This window comes from Melospiza georgiana, chromosome 11, assembly GCF_028018845.1.
Source record: "Melospiza georgiana isolate bMelGeo1 chromosome 11, bMelGeo1.pri, whole genome shotgun sequence".
Taxonomy (NCBI): domain Eukaryota; kingdom Metazoa; phylum Chordata; class Aves; order Passeriformes; family Passerellidae; genus Melospiza; species Melospiza georgiana.
The window spans coordinates 553,589-569,996 of NC_080440.1; the positions used below are offsets into that span (position 1 = coordinate 553,589).

Genomic DNA, 16,408 nt, shown 5'->3' on the forward strand with positions numbered 1-16,408 from the left:
TGCATAGAGCAGAGTCCAGAACAAACTCCAGGTTTAAATTTTCTCACTGTTTTTCTGCAATTCAGTGATTTGTTTGTTCTATATCCATGACTACATGGCTGCAGACATTATCATCAAGTGTGGCTCGTATGAAATACTTGCAGCCATGGCAATAATTCGAGGCTCCTCAGTGTCCTGGGCTGTGGATGCCTGTCCTCTGGCTAGGTTGTCCTGCTCTCTAGAGCTGCCCTTCCAGCGTGCCTCACTCTGGGCTGGAGGGAATTCCTTCAGCAGGGACAGGGATTTCACTGAGCTGCAAAACCGTGAACTCAGAGAACCAAGGCTTGTAATTTTGGAATTCTGAAATGTGATTTCATAGTGGGGGAAGATAACCCTTTATTGGAATGAATCCAACTTAAGCACTGACATGGGTTACTCACCCAAATTCCTACCTGTAAGATTTTGGGTTGGAGGGTATGGGACTCCCTCCACAGTGCTGAGCCCATTACCTGCTGTGTTCATTGCTCCTGTGGTGGGCCTTGGCAGCCAGCTCTGCTTCTGGTGTGTCAGGTGTGTTGTGTGTAAGGGCTGTGATGCACACACAGCCTGCAGGGCACCAACAGCCTATGGTGTGGGGTGACAGTATTTAATCTGTTCAATCAGTTGTGCCTTATTTGTGGGGTAAATCAGTAGGTGGAAGTGAGAGTTAGGGAGGTGCCAGTTGTCCCAAATTCTTGGTTTTCCTTACCCGGTGATTTCCCAGTGTTTCATGTCTTAGGAGAGCGTGGAGGTGTCAGTCACTGTCTCTGCTGACCTGGTTCTTCTTTTTGACCTGGATGTGCTGTGAACTGGAGCTGTTCTGGATGAGAAGTGACAGTTGAGGGAAGAGGGAGCCACAACTCATCCCCCTGTACCAACCTGAGCCACACTCGCACAGCAGCCCATTTGTGGGTAAGTGGGATTCAGTTTAGTGAGATATATATCAGAGCAAAGATCTTGCAGTGTCGGTGCAGAGTTTTTGTCACAGTTTTGAAGCACTTGCAGGAGTGTTTCATTCTGCTCCCCCATGGTCTTGCTCAAGTTGATTATGAAACGGTGACCTTGTGGGTGGTTTGCTCAGGAAATGGGGCTCCTCTGCCCTGGCCCAGCTCCCTGTGCATGCAGCAGCTTCCCCGTGAGGCTGCAGCAGGCTCTGTGCTGGTGTCAGCTCAATTTCCTCCTCCTAGGAGCACGCCAAGGCCTAGAGCTCAAACACTGGCAATGAAACAGCTCTTGGAAGAACCTCGAGCAGGAGTGCAAGAGGACACGGGAGGGACGCCAAGACTACAGAAACAGAAGACAGGAACTGCCCGGATGGTGCTTGGGCAGGACTGCAGTTCCAGCACTGCTTCCCTCAGTCCAGCAGAAAGGAAGGAGCTCTGAATGCTGCACACCACTGTTAGCCTTTTTCTGTAAATATTTCTGGGCTCTCTGCACATTTGCCTAGGGAGAAATAGCATACCCCAGACAGAAAGAGAAGCCGGTGAGCAAACCTGAGATGAGCATGCTGAGATCCCATGGAGCCCAGTCATGCTGCCTGGGAACAGAAGGTTTGGGGCTAGTTCATAAAGAATGGAGATCTAGACTTTCAGCCAGAGACTGACAAGAGGTCTGCAAGTAGCTCTCTTGAGTTGAGGGAGTGAAAGGATGGAAAAATAATATCCTGAATGCAGGTAAATCCGCATCTTGTGATAAGATACAGGCTTATATCTACGACTTGTCTGGCATTTGATGCGTCCTTCAGAAAGTCAGACTGTGAGCATTGGGGAAGCTGTGTCCTTTGGACTAACAAACGTACTATTAAAACAACAGCAGCTCAGAATTTTGCTCGCCTTTGACATTTGAGACTTTACCATGCTCTTGGATTATATTTTTCAGGATTTTTTTCTGCAGCTCTGAGGCAGGGGAGCTTAATTAAAACCTGAAATGAAAGGTCACTCCAGCCTTTATTTCAAATTAAAATCCCCCTCAAGATGTTGCCTCTCATACAAGTACTGGCTGTGAGTCCCTGGGAGCAAGCAGGCTGTGCTGTTTGTATTACAGTTGAGGCTGCCAGTTAGATGTGACAGCGCTCTGCGCCAATTCCGGGCACGCGGACAGCTGGCACAGAGCAGCTGAGTTCCTGTTTGACACATGGGCTTTGCTCTGCCCCTCACATCTGGGAGCTGCTGGATCCAGCTGCATTCCTGCAGCGGCATGCTTTGGAGCAGCAGCCCCGGGTGCAGGGGCATGTCCTCACTGGAGAGAAGCTGTGAGAGCTGACAGGTATCTCAGCTCTGCAGGGCTGCACAGCAGTGCCACGGAGCCTCTGGAGCCCTGCTGCAGGGAGCCAGGGTCAGTGCTGCATGGAAAAGGGTCAGTGCTGCAGGGTCAGTGCTGTATGGAGACAGGGTCAGCGCTGCATGGAAAAGGGTCAGTGCTGCAGGGTCAGTGCTGCAGGGAGCCAGGGTCAGCGCTGCATGGAAAAGGGTCAGTGCTGCAGGGAGCCAGGGTCAGCGCTGCATGGAAAAGGGTCAGTGCTGCAGGGAGCCAGGGTCAGCGCTGCATGGAAAAGGGTCAGTGCTGCAGGGAGCCAGGGTCAGTGCTGTATGGAGACAGGGTCAGTGCTGCAGGGAGAAAGGGTCAGTGCTGCATGGAAAAGGGTCAGTGCTGCATGGAAAAGGGTCAGTGCTGCAGGGTCAGTGCTGCAGGGAGCCAGGGTCAGCGCTGCATGGAAAAGGGTCAGTGCTGCAGGGAGAAAGGGTCAGTGTAGCAGGGTTGCTATTTCTGTGGAAGCTCTTGGAGCCTCCCTGACAATTCCCCCCAGTGGCTGCAGCTCCAGCAGCCACAGTGCTGTCATTGCAGGGTGCAGTTCTCCAGCTGGAGAGACCTGCTCACACACAATTGGTTTTACTGGTGTTGAGAACTCTAGTTTTCTGGGCCTCTGTGTTGTGCAAGCCTCCCCCTTATAGATAGCATATCTGTTACGTGACACTCATCTGTGCTCTGAGGCTCTGCCAGCACTGCAAGGCAGCTCAAAGCACACAGCAAATCTGCTTTAACTGCCTTGGAACAAAAGCCTAATGTAGTGTGCAAAATAGAGGGAGACAAAAAGGATAAAAATCAAATTAGATTCACTGTGCACACAAGCTGTCAAACCCAAAGCACAGTGATGCTGGTCATAGGGGGAAGAAAACAGCTTTAAAAACATGGCATAAAAGTGGATTGCTGTCCTTGCCTCACTCTGGGAGTCTCTTTGTGTCCTGCAGGCAGAGCCAGGCTGAGACGCTGTAGTGCCTGCCCCAGGCAGCTGTTTTGTGCCCACGGTGCTGATTGGAGGGGACACTCCTGATGCTGCCAGACATCACTCCCTGCAGGGCAGCCCCAGGGCTGAGCCCGAGCTGCAGCCGGTGCAGGCTCAGGGCTCCCTGAGAGCTGCAGCCAATGCAGGGTCAGGGCTCCCTCAGAGCTGCAGCCAATGCAGGGTCAGGGCTCCCTGAGAGCTGCAGCCGGTGCAGGCTCAGGGCTCCCTCAGAGCTGCAGCCGGTGCAGGCTCAGGGCTCCTTGAGAGCTGCAGCCGGTGAAGGTTCAGAGCTCCCTGAGAGCTGCAGCCAGTGCAGGCTCAGGGCTCCCTGAGAGCTGCAGCCAGTGCAGGCTCAGGGCTCCCTGAGAGCTGCAGCCGGTGCAGGCTCAGGGCTCCCTGAGAGCTGCAGCTGGTGCAGGGTCAGGGCTCCTTGAGAGCTGCAGGGTGCAGGGTCAGGGCTCCTTGAGAGCTGCAGCCAGTGCAGGCTCAGGGCTCCCTGAGAGCTGCAGCCGGTGCAGGCTCAGGGCTCCCTCAGAGCTGCAGCCGGTGCAGGGTCAGGGCTCCTTGAGAGCTGCAGCCGGTGCAGGCTCAGGGCTCCCTGAGAGCTGCAGCCGGTGCAGGCTCAGGGCTCCCTCAGAGCTGCAGCCGGTGCAGGGTCAGGGCTCCTTGAGAGCTGCAGCCGGTGCAGGCTCAGGGCTCCCTGAGAGCTGCAGCCGGTGCAGGCTCAGGGCTCCCTCAGAGCTGCAGCCAGTGCAGGCTCAGGGCTCCCTGAGAGCTGCAGCCGGTGCAGGCTCAGGGCTCCCTGAGAGCTGCAGCCGGTGCAGGGTCAGGGCTCCTTGAGAGCTGCAGCCGGTGAAGGCTCAGGGCTCCTTGAGAGCTGCAGGGTGCAGGGTCAGGGCTCCCTGAGAGCTGCAGCCGGTGCAGGCTCAGGGCTCCCTGAGAGCTGCAGCCGGTGCAGGGTCAGGGCTCCTTGAGAGCTGCAGCCGGTGCAGGTTCAGGGCTCCCTGAGAGCTGCAGCCGGTGCAGGCTCAGGGCTCCCTGAGAGCTGCAGCCGGTGCAGGTTCAGGGCTCCCTGAGAGCTGCAGCCGGTGCAGGTTCAGGGCTCCCTGAGAGCTGCAGCCAATGCAGGGTCAGGGCTCCTTGAGAGCTGCAGCCGGTGCAGGCTCAGGGCTCCCTGAGAGCTGCAGCCGGTGCAGGTTCAGGGCTCCCTGAGAGCTGCAGCCAATGCAGGGTCAGGGCTCCTTGAGAGCTGCAGCCGGTGAAGGTTCAGAGCTCCCTGAGAGCTGCAGCCAGTGCAGGCTCAGGGCTCCCTGAGAGCTGCAGCCGGTGCAGGCTCAGGGCTCCCTGAGAGCTGCAGCAGCGTCCCTGCCCTACAGCTGAGGCAGGGCCTGGGGACCCTCGCAGGGGTGGCAGCCTGGGCTTGGCCACGGGGGCCCCTCACTGCTGCCCATGCAGCCCAGGCCCCTACAGATCCAGGAGGGCTTGGCCGGGTCCCAGCGTGCTGACACAGCTCATGGCAGCAAAGTGCTGATGCTGCTTCAGCTGTTCTGGGAAGGTTCGACTGATGCTGCTCCAGTAAACAGCCTTCCTCCTCCAGGGAAGGCACACTTCCATCAGCACATCTCCCTGGCTTCAGGTGCTCCCTGCAGGGCCGTGCGCCCAGGTTATAGGCCAGAGCTGGCACTGATGGTGCAGAAGATTTGCACAGTGTGTTGAGCGAGCCCTGCAGGAGTGTGAAGGCCTTGGTGCAACCCTGTTCGCTCCCTTGCACGAGGGTGTTGTGCCAGTCCTCTCCTCTCCTCTCCTCTCCTCTCCTCTCCTCTCCTCTCCTCTCCTCTCCTCTCCTCTCCTCTCCTCTCCTCTCCTCTCCTCTCCTCTCCTCTCCTCTCCTCTCCTCTCCTCTCCTCTCCTCTCCTCTCCTCTCCTCTCCTCTCCTCTCCTCTCCTCTCCTCTCCTCTCCTCTCCTCTCCTCTCCTCTCCTCTCCTCTCCTCTCCTCTCCTCTTTGACCTCACTGTGTAATAGCAATAATAATTACCAGTTTTCTCCCGATTTTGCAATGTGAAAGTATGAAAGCACCTGCAATAGCTTATGCCTTGTACCAAGGCTGCCTTCACATCCCGAGGCAAGGCTGGTGTCGTGGGGCCTGAGCAGAAGGCAATGTCTGAGGACACAGAGCTCCAGAGCCCACGAGGTGCAGTGGGGCAGGCTCAGCCAGCCACTCCCCTCCTCTCTGCCCTTGCACGCCTGTAGCTGTGATTATCCCAACCTACTTTGCATTCAGTTGAGGTGGTGAAGGAAATCAGAAAATCCCTGCCTGCTAAATTACTGCTGAATTTAGCCAAGAGCCCAGGAAGCAATTTGTATGTGGAAGTGATGGTGTTCTCTTGTGTGGGCCCAGTGGTGGACAATCCAGGGGATGGACTCTGGTGCCTAGCCCGAGTTCCTGAGAAAAGCTAAAAAATCCCTCCGTGTGGGCTGCTAATAGTGACTGAGACCTGAGATAACAAAATCCAACCTCAGTGTCTCGGTGCTGCTGTGGTGCACAGGCCAGGTCACTGGATCTCTGTGCCATGTGAAGGGGCACTTAAAAACACCCCAAAACTTCCCACTCTTTCAGGAAATAACACTTTCATGCTGGAATTTGCAATGAAGTTGCGAATGTGGCTGGAGCCCGGGGCTTCTCCAGGGAAAGGCTCCTTTGGCCAGCTGTATTCAGCTCTAATGAGAGAGCTGAATTCTCCCTCAAAGCTGTGTTTTCCATTTGGCCCCTTTTCCCTCATCAATCGCTGTCAGTTCAGACAGAGGCCCCACATGCAGCTTCCCCTGGGCCTGTGTGCCGCCCGGGGCCGCTTGGGGAGGAGAGCCTGCCCTACTAAACTGCATCTCTGAGCCGCGGACAATAGCGCTTTGTGTGAGCACACAGTGCAGCTCAGTTTCCCAGGCTTTTCCTTTTCTGCTGTCCCCTGTCCCGCTGGAAGCCCCCGGCAACGCAGGCCCGAGCCGGGGCCGCTGGCCGCGAACAAAGGGAGTGGGGTGGGCCCCTCTGCCCGGCTCCAGCTGCAGGTACTGGATCATTTTCCTCCAGTACAACAGTGAGGAATTCGAGCAAAGATGCACAGCAGGATGCACGGAGGGCTCCAGCCAGGGCTCCAGCGGGTCCCCAGGCAAGCAGTGCCCTTGCTGCGGCCTGGAGACACCAGGATGGCACCAGGGCTGGCCTGGGGGGAGAGAGTGCTGTGGTGCTTCGGTGAGCACCATCAGCACTTAGGAGCTCTGCATCCCAGAATGCCTAAAATTGCCCTTAGTGGGTTTCACACTGCAGATGGAGAGTTGGAGATCGTGTGTGACTAAATTAATTGGGAACAACAAACAGCAGGGACCCAACTATTGGAAAACACTGACAGCCCAGCCACCCTCAACCCTGGAGCTTCCTTTGCTGCAGCAGGACCAACTGCACGCAGCTGTGCAGGGCAGACCTGAGGCTGCTGGCACCGTTACCCTGCAGCTGCTGCCTTCTGCTCCCCACGGCCTGTCCTTCCTGAGCTGCTGTGCTGTTGGCCTCGTCCAGAAAGGCAGTGGTGGGGAAAGCTGTCTCTTATTTATAGCTGCATAGTCCCACGCAGTGCTGATCTGCAGGGTGCAGAGCCCCCAGCGATGGAAATGGATCAAGGAATAGATGTATCTTGCGTGTGACAAGAATGGGCTCAGTTCTGCAGAAAAGAGTTGCCACCCTGTGACCTGCAGAGAGGAGCTGAGAACACCTTTGTGTGCGTGACAGGTGTAACACCTGCAGGCTAGGCCTTGTGTCCATAGTCATTGATCCTCAGGAAGCGATTGATTGGCTGTAAACAGTAATTCAGGCAGGGTAAAGAGATGTTGTTAAAAGAGCAGCAAGCTCCTCCTCTTGTGCAAGTTCTTTTTTTGGTCTGTTGCTACAGCAACTCTCTACCAAGAACAAAGATGACAGCAAGATATTAAATTTTGCAGCAACTCAATTGACTCCTGATTTCCCTTCTTTTTTTGCCTTTGGTAACTGAATCCTGCTGTACTAATTGTGTTAGATTTCAGATGGAAGTCGTGTGACAAGAATTCCTGTGTTGCTCTTTCCTCCTTCCCCTCAGAAACCAATTAAATCAATTTATTTAAATCCAGTGGGTGATTATAAACACAATTTCTTGGCCTTATTTCTTTTGCATGTGAACATCATGTATTTTACCCACAAATCATATTCTGTACCAAAATGCCCAAAGCTTTGATATTCTTTAAAAAGAAACAAACACTTCTTGGCAAGTACTGTTTCGGCAAAGTTCAACATATGCCAGTGGCACGGACCAGAAATGTGAAATCTGAGTAACTGCAACAGAGGTCATGTGGATTTGGGAATGTTAAAATTGGTTTTAAAGCACTGCTGCATAGTGGAGCTAGTGTGAGATGACACAAACATGACTGCTTCTGGCCCTGCATGAACTCCTGGGAGCACGTAACCAGGGGAGAGGAGCACCATCCTGCGAGGGCAAAGCATGGGTCAGGTCATAACCAAACTGCAAATCCAACTGCCCCAAATGGCAGAGATTTGTACCCAGCCTTGAAGAGAGTTGTGCCTGCATGGAGGAAGAGGAGATGGTGGGACCAGGCTGGATGGTGGAGCTGCAGCTCCCAGGAGCACAGGCTGGGGTGTCCTCACCCCTGGGGAGGGAGAGGATGGGGGAAAATGGAGGAAAACGAAGGCAGAGAGGAACAATAATAATGGAGAAGGGGGGGGGGGTGACTGATGGACATGAATTATTACATATTTAGCTTTCCTCTGAATCAGTGGGAGTATAATTAACAATCTGGTTCTGGCAGCTTCAGCTTCACCACAGTGTGCACGGGAGGGATGGGCCCAAGAAGAGTCTGGGCCCCCCTGCTTTAGCACAAGAGCAAAGCTGTGGAAATGGCCCAGCAGAGAAAACAGCTTCTGTTGCCTTTCCTGCAAAAGCACTTTGGGGGCATACGTGGCACAGGGCACAGGCTGCAGGCCCCCCCAAGGGCAAGGCTGAAGCAGATTTCAGAACGCACACCTGGGATTTCAGACACACACCTTGGAGACCAGCACACAAGTGCCAGCGTTGAGCAGGCATGTCCTTCCTGGAGAGCCTGGGCGTGCATGCTGAGTGCCCTCTCCCTAAAGCAGTGGCTGCTCAAGCACCAGCTGAAGCTGCTGCTCACGGCAGGAAAACAAAAGCGCAGCTTTGACCACAGAGTCTGGGCAATCTCCCTGAGGAAACGGGGCCACAGATCTGGCAGGAAACTGCTCGCAGGAGCCTTTTCACCACTGATAACACCGTGCAGTGTGACCACGGCCCTGTGCAGTTACCACAGGTCCTGAGCAGCTTGGGACTCCAATGCCTTTTACAGGAGAACTAGAGCTGCTGGGAAGAATTGCTGTTGCCTTGCCAAGTTGTTTATCATAATTCTTCATGCATTTAGTCACACATAAATATTCCCATTTCTTACAGGGGCTTGAATTATTGACCAGCGTAAAGCTGAATTCTCCTGGTACCACAAGGGCTTAAGATGGCAATAGTGGAAAAGGCTGGGATCAAGATGGGTGTGTATTTTAGAAAGCTCTTTTTCTTCTCTGAATATTGATGGCCTCAAGGATACTACACGTGTATTTTCAGAAGATACCTTTCTACTTACAACTGAGCTGTTGGAGAGCTGAATAAAATAAAAATCAAAAGCAAACTTCTGGGGTGCTTTACCTGAAAAACAACCTGCATTTCCACATACAGAAGTCTTTGGCTGCAGTTATTTTGGGTGCAAAGGCAGGACTCATTGATGAAGCTCTGTCAGTGCCAAGCTACAACTGCACTTCACTACAGAGATAAAAAAGGGAACAGAGTGAGAAGTAGTTCTCTGTTAATATGACAAGGTAACAGCACTTTGCTGGCAGGGAAGAAGATGTAAGGTTCAAAAAACAAAGGTGATGTAGTGCAGCACCAACAGCTGCTGTGTTAGGTGTCTCCAGCCCGTTTACTCTTACACTGAAGAGGTGTGTATGGAAGCCTTTCCCCAGCAGTGCAGCACGCTGTGTCAGAGCCATGCTGTCCCCACAGAGGGCACAGCCAGCAGGGCTCGTATGGGTTTCATTCCCCGCTGACCCTGCTGCACTGAGCGCTCCCCTGCGTGGCAATCTCTCCCAGGCTGGCTGGTGTGCTGCAGGCCTCGTGAGCCTGAGGCAGAGCCCACACCTCCTTGGGACCCTCGAGCCTGGCCTGGAACAGTTCCCATCACCAAGCAGGGATTTACAGCAACGCCCCAGAGAGGCTGCAGAGGGTTTAGCCACATATCAATGGCCAAAGCCGTCCCCCTTCCCCAGCTTCTTCAGCCCAAGGAATGGCAGAAGGGATTCTGCCTTTCAGAGACCTCAGGAAGGCAGAAAGACCCAGGGAGAGTTGGGGCCATGTCACAAGCTGCCTCACTCTGGGATGAGTGACTGGCAGCAGCTCTGGCGCTCGTGTAAGGCTGTGAAGGGTTTCATCACACAGCTTGGTGTCCATGTCATCTGTGGCTTGGTGTGGCCTCCAGCCTGGCTCCAGCCTTCTCTGGCCAAGCTTCCCTGGTGTGAGAGTGGCTGTGATGGATGCTCCATCTCTGCAAGCGTTCAAGGCTGGACATGCTTGGAGCAGCCTGGTCTACTGGAAGGTGTCCCTGCCATGGCAGGGGGCTGGAATGAGATGGGCCTCAAGGGCCCCTCCAACACAAACCAGTCTGTGGATCCATGACCAGAGGGTCTGCCCAGCTCATGGTGACATACGTGAGTGTCTCTGGAAGCAGCACGTCAGGACTCTGCTGAGGCTGCTGTGTACCTTCAGCTCATTGTGAAACACTTACAGTTTGAAGCTGGAAACAAAGAGTGCAAGACAGCTTCTGCTTAAAAATTTTTCCTTAATTTAGGAATTGCTTTAAGCCAACATTACCTCTGCTTCCTGAGCACACACAAGGCTACTGCCCTGGAAATAATCTGCATTAGCCTTACTGGAGTGACCACGTTGCCATAGCTACTGTTGGTTTCTCTATACCTCAAGCCTGAAGTGTTTATTATGATTAAATCCCATCCCAGCCCATTCTTCACTAAAAAATTCTGGGTTGAGAATGTCACAAAGTGAATTACAATGTAATCCTTCCTTTTAAGAAGCTGTTTCAAGTAGAAATTCCACAAAGTATCTAAGACATTGATATTTATTAAAGATCATTAATTCATGATTGGATTATTTTTCTTCAGCCATCGCTGCTTCTTTATTCTCTATGATCTCTGAGTAGCAGAAACCCCTGGCACTGTTGGATCATTTAATAACTGGGATTTTTCTTTCACCACTATTTTGTGGACCACTCTCAGCAGAGATGCTTAACACTCTCAGACACTCAGCTTTGACCACAGAGCTGGCCTCACAGGTTTGAACCAATTTGGCAAGAAAATCAAAATCTTATGTGTGTCTTGTGGCACAGGTGGTTATCAGGAATGCTGGTCCTTGCTCTCTGAATCCCTGTGGGTGTTGCAAGAAGAAGTGACTGGTGCTAAGATGTATCCTTTATCAAATGGCCTGTGCTTCTCTTTCCTTACTTAGTTTGTTTTATTTTTTTCTTTGTGGAGAGCGAGCTCAGAACCCTCAGGACCCTCCAGGGTGTTCTTGGCTGTGAGGGAGCACAACATCGTCATTGCTGGACTTTTCTGGTCATGGTGTAAATTGGCTTTTCCTTTCTTTGGGAGATGGCACACCATTGGTGTACAGCAATCATTTCACACCCCATTGGCACCCTCTCCCGAGACCTGATGTTCCTGGAGGATCATTCTTTAATACCTCTTGACTCTCCTTGGTGTTGCCTTTCCAGCCCTGCTGCAAGTACAGCTTAGGGCAGTCCCACACAGTATCCCAGCCCAGCCCCTTCTCAGATTCTTGGCAGGGGATGCAGTAACTCACCCTAGGGACTGGTGTGTGCTCCCTGGCTGCTCCTGCCCTGCCCCAAAACACTGACCCACGCTCGCAGCCCCTGCCCCTGTGCCCTCCCTGTGCTCCCTGTCCTCTGCCTCTCCCTGTGCCCAGCGGGGTCTAGCACAGTTTTTGTTTTCCCTGAGAATCTGAGCCCCTTGGTCCCCCTGGAGTTGGAGCAATGCTGCTCAGCCCTGAGCCAGCGCCTCACGTTCTGCTGTGGCTGCCTTTCCCTGGAAGGGCTCGCTTTTTCTCCCTCCTCCCCAGGCCCTTCCACAGCTACTGAGACGCAGAATGCTCCTCTGTGCCGCCTGCTTGCACTAGGTAAATTATTTGTGTAATGGGCTGGGGTTATTTTTTAAAGTTGGCAGAGTAACTGTGAATCATCAAATCTCCCTGAATTCACTCCTCACAAGACACCCATAAAAGACCCCATTGTGTGGCGCAGCGATGGGAGCGGAGCCGGGGCCGGACAGAGGACCCACTCAGCTGATTGTGGACGTGCGGAGGCTGAGTCCGCGCATCGCTGTCCGAGGGCTGGGGTGTGCCAGCGCACACGCCGCTGGCAAAAGTGTGAGCTCTCATGGACTGGGTGCCGAGCGCTCGGCGACAACCTCGATACAGCGCCTCAACCACTGATGTTGCTTCTGCTGGAACGAACACCTTCTCCTTTTTTCCTCAGTTTTAACAAGAGGCGACAAATCTGCTCCAGGGCACCCGCGCTGTGCCAGCGGCGCCCGGCGGTGCCGGAGCCCCGGGCCGCGGAGGGGCCGCTCCGGGCGGGGACACGCGGGGAGAGGCGCGCATCCCGCAGCGGGGCGGGCACGGGGCGCTCCGCACCCCGCGGGGCCCGGGGGCGCGGCCGAGCCGGGCCGAGCCGTGCGGGGCCGGGGCGGGGCCGGGGCGGGGAAGGGGCTCCGGAGCGCCCGCCCCGCGCGCAACCTGAGCGCAGGAGCGGCGCCAGGGCCCCGCCTCGGCCGGCGGCGGGAGCGGCTGCGCTCGGCTCGGCTCGGCTCGGCTCGGCTGTGCCCGGCCCCGCTCCGCAGCCGGCGGCGCTGCGCGGGCTCCCCGCGGTGTCCCCGGCGCCGCCAATGACGGCGGCCGCTGGCGGCGGCGGGGCCGCGGCCGGGTGAGGCGGCGGCGGAGCGCGGCGGTGCCGGCGGGGCCCGCGCCCTCCCGCACGATGTCAGCGCAGGGCAAGTTCAAGAAGGACAAAGAGATCATCGCCGACTACGAGGCGCAGGTCAAAGGTGCGGAGCGCGGGCCGGTGCGGGCGCGGCGGGGCCGCCTTTGTGTGCGGGGCGGGGCGGGGACGGGCCGGCTCCGGCCGCGGGGCTGCGCCGCCGCCCCCCGCCCCTCCCGCGCTGCGGCAGCGCCGGGCGCGGAGGCACCGGCGGGAGCCCCGGCCCGGCCCGGCCCGGCCCGGCGGGCGCTGCCATCGCTGCCATCGGCGTGCGGCGCTCGGCGTGCGGGGCGCGGGCATGGGCAGAGGTCGCTCGGCCCCGAAGCGGCGCCGGCCGGGGCCGCCCTCCGCGGGCAGCGCCCAGCGGCGGCCTAGGGAGCCCCGGGCTGCGCGGGCGGGAGCGCTGCCCGCGGCCTCCCGGTGCGGAGGGCATCGATCCTGCGGTCCTTATGTAAGGAAGTTCGCCTTCGTGCTCCGGCCCCTCGCCTCCAGGCCCGCAGTCATTATTATGCAAGTGCCGGTAGTGGTGCGGAGCTGTGCGGCAGTCGCTGCGTTCCTGAGTGTTGGAGAGGAATAAAACTGGAGGGTTTGTCTGTCTGTTGAGACCACTGAGCAGCAAATCCCAGGCTGCAAGTTAATTCTTGTTTCGAAGGGAAGTTGGTACCCTGTGACACACGGCAGCTCTGCAGCCCGGGAAAGGGCTCAGCGCCTTGGAGGCAGAGGGAAATGAGCCAGTGTAACCTTCTGTCTATTGCACACCCAGGGATTTTCGCGTTGGAACCAAACTGTAGTAATGGGCATTTCCGGGTAGCTTGGTAATAAATCAACTCCTTATTGCGATAATGTCTAATTCTGTTAGTTGATGACATTTCCTTTTCCCACCTTCAGACGGAGGATACTCTCAGCTGTTTACTTCATGCCTTTTGCTTGTGTTGCCTCCTTCAGTCCCCCCACTATTATATAAAACCAGCTCCACACCCCTTTGCTCAGTTGTTTTGTATGGATATGTGTTCACCACTTCATTATATTTAAGTCCAGGACGTGGTTAATTAAAAGTGTAAAATAGCCTTTCTGCAGATTAACTTGTGCGTGTGCAAACTCAAGAGCTGCCATTTTTCTCCAGATCCCAGCTCAGCTGGGTGATGGCTGGGCTGCACAGACTCCGCTTGGAAAAGTCTCTGCCCAACTGCGGCAGCGTGATGCCAGAGGGAGGGATTCTGGGGAAGGGGCTGGCTGTTGGTTTCGTGCCATTGTTTACTTTCGTGAATTTCAGTCTTTTGTAGCTGGCCTCGGAGAGTGACGGAACAGTCACAACACACCCTGCTCTGTGCCAATTACCTTTCTGCTTGTGTGTAATTTGGGCAAATTGATGTTATTGCACCCTGCAGTTAAGCAGATGAAATATTCTTTTATCTGTGGTATTGTTCGTTTTATGGGAGGGGATTTGCATTTGTTCCTAGAGACTGTCCCTTGGTTTCACGTTATTCTCAAAGATGTCCTGGGCCAGGTATTCCTGCTTCTGGGGTGCTCAGGGTCATGGGGGCAGGACTGGTTCCGAGCTGTTCCAAAAGCTTGGCTGTGGATGTCTCCAGTGCTTTTCTGATTGTTGTTTGTGCGTGGAGTACTCACAGGCCATGATCATTCTTGGCCTTGCTTCTGTAGCCTCATGGTTTCCATATGTGAGGCAGTTAATGCTGGCGTGTTTGAGGGTGTTACATTACACCACAGTGATCACGTTTTGGGCAGCTGTATTGCAGGCAGTTTGCTGATGGGCCAGCAATAATTTCCTTGGTCCTGTTCTGTGCATAATTACACCTCCAGGAATGTCTCATTCCTGATGCGGGGTGCTTGGTCTGTGTTTGCAGCTGCATGAAGGCTAATTCTTGTGTTGACAGGGTGCGAGTGTGCCTGAGGCTGGGGAGAGCTGGGCAGCCACAGCCCAAGGCCCGAGTGTGCTGCCTTTGGGGAGGTGGGGTCCATCCCTGGGCACGCTGGGTCTGTCTCAGCACCAGGGTCATCTTGGGGTGGCCGTGGTGACAGGCAGGGCTCCAGTGCTCACTGCTGTGACGGCGTGGCCATCACTTGTGTCACCTCTCTCTGGGGACCAGACTGGGCCTGGTTTTCACACCTTGCTAAACGGCTGGAGAAGGATAACCATGTGAGTTTGGAGGGTTTGGTGCAGAGCTCTGCTGTGGCCTGCGCTTCCTCACTAAGTAGGGGCAATGTGAGCAAATGTGGCTGAGCAGGTAGGACAGCATTGTCACTGCGTTTGTAGGGACCCAAGGAGGGCTGGTGGCCAAGGATGCACTGCAGAAGGAGAGGGGTTTTTGTGCTCAGTTGAGTGTGCCAGCCTGACATGGACCAGGGTTTGTGATCATCTAAATCTCTTCTGAGGCTGTGGCAGTGACCATGAACGCCCACCTCCACTTGTGCACAGTGTGGTCTCTCCTGGCTTGACTGGAGGATTGGATGTAGACTACCTCATTATCCCAGATATCCTGTTTATTTTCCTCAAGGATTGAGTAATTACGCTGTTCATATCTAATCCCTTGCTATCCTTGTGAAGACAGATGCCCAGTCCTCCAGAGAAAGACTAAAATGGAAGAGAAAGAGGGATAAAGAAGAGGGTAAGTGGTCGCAAGGGGGACTAACAACCAGTGTTGATACAGAAATGCTGGAATAGGAAGATGATAATAGCTGAAAATTTGAAGCAGTGATCTCATGCTACGGAGGATGGGCCTGGAATCTGAGCACAGCACAGTGCTTGTCCCCACGGCATGGAGAGGAGGAGAAAATGGGAGGGAGAAAGGTGGCAAACCCTGCGTGTGAGCTCCAGGCATATGGCAGCATGCATGGAAGAGAGGTAACCCCAGCAAAGCTGCACTGGGAATGCGTCTGAAGACGAGGACAGAGAGGGTTGGAAGCGGGCAGGTGCCGCTGTTGTGAGGTGCCAGCCAGTGCTGGGTGAGGCTGTGATCTGCCAGCAGTGCCTCGGGTGCGTAAAACCGAGAGAGGAGCTGCCGAGACACCTGGAAGGACGTGGAGGGGGAAAAGTTACCGAGGCTGCTTTCAGGGAAGTTTGGCTGCAGCCTCTCGCTCTGGCTGTTGGGAATTAGAGCCAGGGCTGGGGTGGTGCGGGGTGGGGAGCCCAGCCCTGCCCGACCTGCGGGTGCTGCAGCCTTGGCTCCAGCAATCGAGGAGCCCACGCGCTGTGTGGGGAGTGAGATTGGACGGGGGAGGCTTGAACCGGGAATTATCTTTGTGCACAGGGTGATTTATTGCCCATGATGGCTCTGTTCCTTCCCTGGAGAATTGTGTCTGCTCCTCTCACGGTGGGAAGGAGTTGTCCTGGAAATGCTTGCAGAGATAGCGGGGGCGTGTGGGGTGCATGTGGGTCTGCTGAGAGCCCTGCTGCACACGCTGTTCTGGGTGGGATATGTGGGGTGCATGTGGGTGTGCCGAGAGCCCTGCTGCTCCTGGGGGCTGGTGCCAGGGCTGCCGGTGCTGCAGGGTGTGTGGGGCCCTGGTCGGTGCCACGCTGCTGCTGGGAGTGGGAGCACCAGCAGTGATGCTGCTGTCCGCGGCGGCTGCAGCGCAGCTCCTGCAGCTCTGCAGAGTGTTTGCTGCCTGCCCGTGCATGGAGACCTCTCTGTCCCCTCCTGCACACACGCAGCGCTGGCAGGCTCCTGCCCACGGTGCAGTGTCTCCCGTCACTTACCCGGGCTCTGTCCTTTGCTTCTGCTTTGCACCCTCCAGCTGTCCGGAGAGGGGAGAGCTGGCCCCAGCACTGGCAGGAGATGCTTGCTGCATGGTACCAGAAGGAAAATATTTAAGAATACTTTTAGGAGGCAGGTTTTCTTATTTGCCTTAGCCTTGCAGACAGGAGTGGTGGTGTTAAAAATAAACACCAGTGGAGATATGGTTGCAGATCTACAACTGCCACATGACAG

At 55.3% G+C, this 16,408-nt stretch overlaps 1 protein-coding gene across 2 annotated transcripts in view; it reads left to right on the forward strand.

Moving 5' to 3' along the window:
* Positions 1-12,415: 12,415 nt before the first annotated feature.
* SRGAP3 (SLIT-ROBO Rho GTPase activating protein 3) overlaps positions 12,416-16,408 on the forward strand; it is a 68,760-nt gene continuing 64,767 nt past the window's right edge. For both annotated transcript variants that reach the window (XM_058031664.1, XM_058031665.1), the window contains exon 1: positions 12,416-12,525. In XM_058031664.1, the coding sequence (XP_057887647.1) occupies positions 12,459-12,525 (67 nt within the window). In that variant the 5' untranslated portion in view covers positions 12,416-12,458. The remainder of the gene's footprint in view (positions 12,526-16,408) is intronic.